Raw genomic sequence first — 8358 nt, 5'->3', positions numbered from 1 at the left:
CGGAAGCCCCCTTTTAGTCGCCTCTTACGACAAGCAGGGGATACCGTAGCCCTATTCTAGTCCCGAGATTACAGAGACAAAGACGTATTATCCTAATCATTAAAAACCTCATAACCTAATGTTGCGGCATTTATTTAACAATTAATATCACAAAAATAGTTCAACAGATTATTGTGTTCTTAAATTATGTTACTTTGAAAATATAAGTTATAATGTTAATAAGTTGTAATAAAGCTGTAATGATTTAAGTATTTATATATACGAACTAACAAAAAAAGTAAATTAATGCATAGAACACAAAAAATGTTTTGAATGGTTCTACCATCTTTAAACAATTTTAAATTTTATAAGCAAATAAGATATTATTTTTTATAAATGTATTTATTTCAATATGTGTTTACAAGAGTTTAGTTTTAGTAACATTTTCTCGTCTTATAAGCTTAATGTTTGCGTTGGCCGGCCACAGTTGAAACTGTTTCTTGTGGAATTTCAGCTTGTCACCATCCAGTATTGTTTTGACAGTGTAGTGACGTAGCAAGTAACTGAGGCCAGTCTTCACTTGAAGACGTGCAAATCTCTCCCCGATGCAAGTTCTGTTACCTTTCCCAAAAGGCAGATACAATTCACTCGCATCCTTCGTTTCAAATCTCTCTGGTATAAATGACTCGGGATTAGGATATCTGTCAGGGTCGTTGTGGATATGGTACGGTGATATGATTATTTTCGTACCTTTCTCTACTTTCAAATTAACTACAGGCAGAACCGAATCCTGAACACATTCCCTTATCAACATGACCACCGGAGGATGCTTTCTCATACTTTCATTCAACACCATATCCATGTATTTCATATTAAACACTGCTTCATAGGTGATTTGGCCGTTATATTTTTCAAACGCAGTATCTACATCGTGGTGAAGCCGTTCTAAAATATGAGGATTTAAACCTAGTTCCAGCAAAGTGCAATATAATGCAGTGGCGCTAGGTTCGACGCCGGCTATAAAAAAGAAAAATCCTTGAGCAGCTAACAGTTCGTCTGTTGGGTCTAGAACAAATCCAGTCTCAGGATCTCTAAGTTGTGATTTTTGCAAAGTGACACAAATATCAGCGAAATCGTGTTTCTTGATATTGTCAATCTCTCTTTGGCGAATAGTTTGCTTTATGGCGCTTATGAATAAGTCTTCATGTTCGCCAAACATGGACATGCCTAATTTTCGGAACAGCCACGGATTAAGCAGGAGCGTAATGAAACGAAAGTCACTTTTAAAATTTGATTCAAAGGCCTTTCGAGCCATTTTGAGGAAAGGAGAATCGAAGACCGACTTAGTTGTGAGCCCGAACACAGATGCACTAACGGCTGCACTGCAAAATGTTGTCATCGTATTATAAGTATCACCATTTAACTTCTCCGGATTATTTTCTAAGAATTTCACGAAGTCTTGAGCACTTTTATCCATAATATAGTACATGCTCTTTAATTTTGAAGCAGTGAAAAGTGGAGAAATGCTTTGCCGTAACAGTTTCCATCGATTTCCGTTCATAAAGAGAAGATTATCAGCTAGTAAGTCTCCTGGCTGTGCTTCTATGCCTCTGTGGTGGAATGACTGAAAGTCTGTCTGGAAGACATGTTGAATGATTTGCGGATCTATTACATACAGCATAGGGGCGAGCACCGAACCTATTCCCACAACGGGTTCGTCCTTGTACTTTTTATGGACATCACCGAAAACTTCAAACATGGGTCGATCTTGCACCATGAAATCCCAGAAAGGGCCAAAGAGCCTATTCCGGGGATGGAACTTGATTCCACGTTTCTTCCAGTATCGCTCATTCCATCGGCCTTTTAAAAACGCAAGAATTAATATAATTATAACACACACTAAAATGATTTGCACGATCATGATGATGTTTAACAAGTGACTTTATTGCGTCTTGCGGCTTTGTAAAGATTTTATTAACCTTGTTTTTTATCGTGTGTGTATACCATTGTCCGTGTTTTGTTATCAAAACATACTTATCTACGTTAAAATATCAAACTTTATTTTTGCGCCACTTTTTGTTATTGTACGATAATGGAAAATACCACTCTGCACTTGCATCATATTGTACGATGACTCTTCTTATCCCAATTAGCTCTGTTCTTTACTTTACAAGAAAAAAGTTGTAAGACAACCTATATGGCAGCGGGACATAATGGCTTCAAGGTGAAGCAAGAAACTTATAATCATTTTTAAAATATAAACAAACATTAATGTTAAGTTCCCGGTAACAACTTATACTTAGATTATTCTAAATTCGGATAACATACACAAGCTGGTTTTACTAAAGTTTAACTTCTACAAGCTTTGTATGGCTTTAGTTCGTATTAGAGTTACAAGGAAGCACTTCAAGTTTTCAATCTGTATTCATTTCGAATCTAAAAACAAATTGATTTATTTTTCTATAAATACTCATATTACGTAAGGGTCATAAGCATTAATTTGATAACGTTTACTGATTAACGTAAAGTCAGATAAGTTAGAACCGCTCGTGTCTGAACAGGGGTGCCATCGCTTTACTTATTTATTTTTTTGAATAAATGGTATGAAGTATATGGTAAGACTCAGGTACTTAAGATGGTAGAACACACTGTGATTCGCCTCTAGCGGCACCACCGCCACACCTATTTCTGCCTCACTAACAGCAGTGTTAAGCGGTGCTGTGTTCTGGTTGGAAGGGTGTAGTAAGTGAAACACGCTTTTCCGAGGCTTTCCAGCTTAGTTTTCAAGGATAGCGGCGCATCTGTGGTCGAACTCAGCTAAAATCTAATCTTTTCTAGGGTTAATTATGAATGCCCATGGGCGACAGTAGTCACTTTCGATCAGGTGGACCCTACGCTCGTCTGCTACCATATATTATGAAAAAAACAGAGACACAAGAGAAGAACTTAGTCCATAAGAAAAGCAATACTTCCGATATCCGATATCTAGGTCCGCATACATATCATGAGTTACTAAGCTTAGCTTTTTTCATAAGTGGAAATCTAGATGCTTTTTTCACTCATCATAACCTGTATCATAAATACTATTACAAACATAAAGTCTATTACTAGACCCAGAACGAAAATCTGAATTCATTAATTCGTCCGACCGGGGATAGAACGTGGAACTCTCGTGAGTCGGGATTTGAAATAATTCTAGAAGGAGTCTATTCAATCAGAAATAATATAACACTTCAACGGAAAACCTACTGCATAATACCCACAAACGAACACATCACACAATGGTTAGACAGTCACATGCACAACTAATTTGAATAAGCCATTCTCATGGGCTCATAATACGTACTTAATGAATAATGGCAATTGCACTTGCCATTATAGTAGGCTATTACTATCAAATGGTAATGGATAGAATGGTCAATCAGTTATCGCTTGTGTTATAATTGCGTTATAATGTTAGATATTTACTCAAAATATTTTATTATACTGTTATTTTAATTATTTTGTGTTCTTTTCATTATATGTTACATTTACAATAATAGGTTCTCATTCATGTAGTCGCTGGCTGGTACGATTGTATGAGATAGCATAGAAAATAAAAGAACTCATTCAAGTTTGAGTTGTATTATGGGTGGGAATAATAAAAGTTATAAAATTGGTTGGAGAAATAGTTTTATTCCTTCATATAAGTTTATGTTTATTTCATAAAACGGTAACATTGATACAACGGACAGCAAACATTTTAAACCGATATATATTATTATGTATTGGGATGTTTTATGTTATATATAAGGCTAATACTTTTGAAAATTAGTTAACTAATAATTAATGGGCAAATAGTTATATGTTGTAAAACTGACTAAAACTCATTACTTCGATTTATATCGAAAGCATGCATAAATGTAAATTAATGAATCGAATCTCTATGCTGATTACTAGAGCTAGTTCGTTTTAGGGTTCTGTACCCAAAGGGTAAAACCCTATTACTCTCCGCTGTCTGTCCATCTGTCACAGGGCTCTTTAGAGCCGTAATAGACAGACACTTGAAGTTTTCCAGCATGTATAAAGGTGGCCGCTATACAACAAATATTTAAATAAATAATAGTTAAAAAAACTAAAAAATACGCTTTTATAAAAAAATCGACCAAAAAATGAAAAATAAATAATAGTTTAAAAAAACTAAAAAAATACACTTTTTATAGAAAAACCAACTAAAAAATAGAAAATAATGTTTTTAAAATTTGAATTAAGAATAGTGTAAATAAGATAAAAATATTTTTTATTGTAAAAAAGCGTGATGAGCGATGAGCTGAAATCATATATGCCTTTACATTTGGCAGCAAGAAATGGGAACAATGAAATAGTGGAAATCTTGTTAAAGGAAGGTGCAGATGTTGAAGTGCTGAATGAATAAGGATGATGAGACACCGCTTCATGATGCTATTAATGACGCGTCGAAGTTGAGGTCAGGTCAGGTCAGGTCAGGTCAGGTCAGGTCAGGTCAGGTCAGGTCAAGGTCAGGTCAGGTCAGGTCAGGTCAGGTCAGGTCAAGGTCAGGCAGGTCAGGTCAGGTCAAGGTCAGGTCAGGTCAGGTCAGGTCAGGTTAGGTTAGGTGATCGGCGCGCCTGGTAGATTCCTTTATTGGTCTTAACGCAGACCTTCCGGGTCTCAGGAAAACAAAAATCGCTGATCCTGATTATCCTAGTAAGGATAACGGGTCAGAATGTTTAAAATATTGAATTGTCATCGGTCCTTAATAAGTATGCCAAATTTCAAGTTAATCCGACGTTTTGAAGGGGGTTAAAAACATGTTCAAAGATTCCGTTACATACTAACATACATACGTCTGAAGCTAATAAAAGCGTATTAATAATTAATTATAGGTTAAAAACCACGCTAAAATCGCACAAGGAAAATCGTTAATTCCTGACGATCCTGAAAAGGTGAATGGAATAATATTATTAAAATCGTGTATTGTCATCGGTTCTTGATAAGTGTTCAAAATTTTAAATTAATCGGTCCGTTAATGTGGGTATAAATCAATTTCAAAGATTCCGTTACATACATACATACATACAGGTCAAACTAATAAAAGCGTGGTAAAAATAGTTTTTGATTTTATTCATAAAACCGTCATAAGTAGAAAGAACAAATCTTCACAATGAATTTACGAGTCCTTCTATGACTGCTATGATAACGAATACTAAAAATAAATCTGCTACACGTTTTTTTTATTATTTGGTAGATGTGCCACACATATAAGCTATTTGACATTAAAATGATGCATGTCATTGTAGCACTTGCGGTAAACAGTAAAATAATAGCAAGCTTAAATATAATTTATACTGTTGTTGCTATCATACGTATTCAAGCACTTTATGTATGGCGCATTATTTACATTTCAATTTTTACATACTTTATAGTTTTTCTCAGCGCTAATATCAAAAATGTTACTTTTTGTGTGCGTTTAATTTGACGGGGATACTTAAAAGTCTGCACGAAAACGTTTTGCAGAATGTAATCAAAGAAAAGTGTTTTAAAGAAAGTAAGTAGTGCTATTTGTAAGGACGGGCTTTTACAAGCCTCTCCATTTCCGCCGTTGTGTGTGTCTCCGTCATAACGTGTATGATTTGTTATAAGTGTGATAATATCACACTTATAACAAATCATACACATGTGTCATAAAATCCAAGAAAATAAAGAAATTAAATTGAAATTAAGGTTTCTGCTTGATCGAGTATGGAGCCCTCGGCGTCCAAATATGGTGACCGTTACTCTACAAACATCTTTTTTCAATTTTAATGGAGAAAAGTAAATCTGACACGTTATTGTAAAAATTGCTTTGTATTCACCGTGATTAAACGAGGGTCTTAAAGATTAATTTCTTGTTGTCTTTGATACGGTTATCCGTATATTCTTCATTGCTGTCTATAGCAGCTGCTTTATCCGCATCCATCAATACGAAGCACAGCGAAGCGGACGCCCGACTGCGCCCGAGTAATGGCTCGTAAAGATAAATTATTAGCGCCAGCGCGCTTGCTCACTTTCTATTTCCTCTTTGGAAGTGCTCTAATTCTATTGGGAATTCGGTTCAGATGGCGACTTTCGGCGATTTTACTAACATTTATATGTTAGCTAGTAAGTTTAACTTTATGATAGTTATTTCTGTAATGACTTCGTTTATCGGTTACTGTACAAGTGATGTTTTTGTTCTCTGGTTCGATTCTTGATCAGGCATCAGAATAAGGAACATAGATTATATGATGAAGATAAATGTATTCTGTTCTGATTTTGGCTTTTTGTACTTATTTTTACATGTTTGCATCTCGTCTAGGATGCAAATAATATTTGTTTACATTTAACATTCCTTTTCTAAAATATGGCACTTGAAAAAAAATGGTATAGATAATTCCTTCATTTCCTTTTATAGCAGCCGCTTTATCCGCATCCATCAATACGAAGCACAGCGAAGCGGACGCCCGACTGGGCCCGAGTAATGGCTCGTAAAGATAAATTATTAGCGCCAGCGCGCTTGCTCACTTTCTACTTCCTCTTTGGAAGTGCTCTAATTCTATTCGGAATTCGATTCAGAGGGCGGTCTTCGACGATTTTGTGAGCGATTTTCTGCTAGTTAGTAAGCTAGTAGGTTTAACTAAATGTTAAGTACTAATTTCAATGATCTAGTTAATCGGTTACTGGCAGTATACAGTAGGTACACAGTTAGATGTAGACAGTATTACTATGAATGAATGAATTATTGTATTAAATGTATATTGATTATGAATCTTAATAATACTTTTCATACGTAGAATAAAATGAAAAATAAATGAAAAAAATTTCACCCAAATAAAACAAGAATGAATCGATTGTAAATTTTGAATTAAGAATTATTGCTATTGCTATGCTAATACTTATTTAGACATTGCTATGTAAATTTGCAATACCTTCCTGGCAACAATGTATGCACAATACCGTCAGCAGTTGCTCTAATTGGATATAAGTCTCAACTCAAACGCATAGCGATACGTCAGTATGTAGATCTTTGATTTACAGTAAGATAACTGTTCTGTTAAACATTTCACAGTCTTCGTATATAGGTATTTGTTCGTATACGCCATATTTATAGACAATGTATCTTATAATTTTTAGAACGCAAAAATTGTTAAACGTCGATCTTTTGAAGGGAAAACCTTAGCTATTAAGAATGGACGATAGTTGCCTGTACCGTAACTTTTTATACTAAAGAAAGATGTAACCGATATGTTTCGAACGGGAAGGTACCATCAGCACGCATTTTTCTAGCGTGATAGAGCTCTTGTGTTTGAGTAGAGTGTGAACGACTTCTGACTTATATGTGACGCGACCATTTTAGTTCTCAGGAGAGGCTATTATGCTTGGCTTTAGGTGGAATCCATGTACCTTCAAAAGGTATCCGATGCCGTGGGAGCGACACGGGGTTATGTGGGATTCTTACCGCACTAAAACCCCACCGGTGGCCGTCCTCGGCGCATAGAGGACTCCGTGATCTCGCAACCGGAATTCTCTTAACGCGTTGCCCCGTCGGGCTCCACCCAGGGAGCAGGACGCTCGCCACACCGTCTGGTGCGTACGATGGTGGCAACCACACATACAGTCGTCCTTCCAGGGATCGCTGGCCGGGCGGTTCGGGCTCCCACTCCTGCTGTCTGCAACCCCGGAAGCCCCCTTTTAGTTGCCTTACGGCAGGCAGGAGATACCGTAGTCTTATTCTGCTCCCGGAACTATAGGGACGGGAACCCATGTACCTACTGTTCATTATGTATGTTTATCGGTGACTAAAAATGACGGTGCAGTGCTAAACTATTGACACTTAAATCATGTAAAAAAAATACGTGTGGCACTCGGAGACTGCCGCGGTAAAGCTATTGCATAGCATTTTTTATGCTATGAAAACGCTCAGAAGGAATTCCAGAAATACAATATATTCTTCCATAATCGTCAACATTTACATTAATACATCTTTATCCACTATTTTATCATATCTCCATTATATAAGACATTGCAAATATCAGCTGACATTTCATAACTCCAAGCAAGACTGAACATTCTAAAATATAAAATAGAAAAGTATTTAATAAGTGACATAAAGTATTAACAACCAGCAATATAAATGGATCAATGCGATGTGCCTGTGACATTTGGCCGAATGTTACAGGTACATCGCATTTTTCATTAATAAATGCACTTTGTTTATTCATATTTAAAACACTTTGTACACAAATTATTTGTACCATAAATCATAATGGCGTTTTGATTTTGTGCTGTCAAGTCTGTCAGTTGTAATTGTACGTTTAAAAATAACAAACACTCTTTTACGTTATTTTATCAATCCAGAATTCA

At 35.9% G+C, this 8358-nt stretch overlaps 1 protein-coding gene across 1 annotated transcript; it reads right to left on the bottom strand.

The window, feature by feature from the left end:
- Positions 1-378: 378 nt before the first annotated feature.
- On the bottom strand, positions 379-1982 carry LOC140747156 (cytochrome P450 6k1-like). Its single transcript, XM_073079431.1, has one exon. It carries the CDS (start codon positions 1898-1900, stop codon positions 398-400), a length of 1503 nt encoding a protein of 500 aa, XP_072935532.1. The 5' UTR covers positions 1901-1982; the 3' UTR covers positions 379-397.
- Between the last annotated feature and the right edge of the window lie 6376 nt (positions 1983-8358).

Source organism: Epargyreus clarus, unplaced genomic scaffold (assembly GCF_041222505.1).
Source record: "Epargyreus clarus isolate Ecla_fem2 unplaced genomic scaffold, WU_Ecla_fem_2.2 ptg000014l, whole genome shotgun sequence".
Classification (NCBI taxonomy): domain Eukaryota; kingdom Metazoa; phylum Arthropoda; class Insecta; order Lepidoptera; family Hesperiidae; genus Epargyreus; species Epargyreus clarus.
The sequence above is the reverse complement of the archived record's forward strand: the minus strand, read 5'-3'. Positions and strand labels throughout refer to the sequence as shown.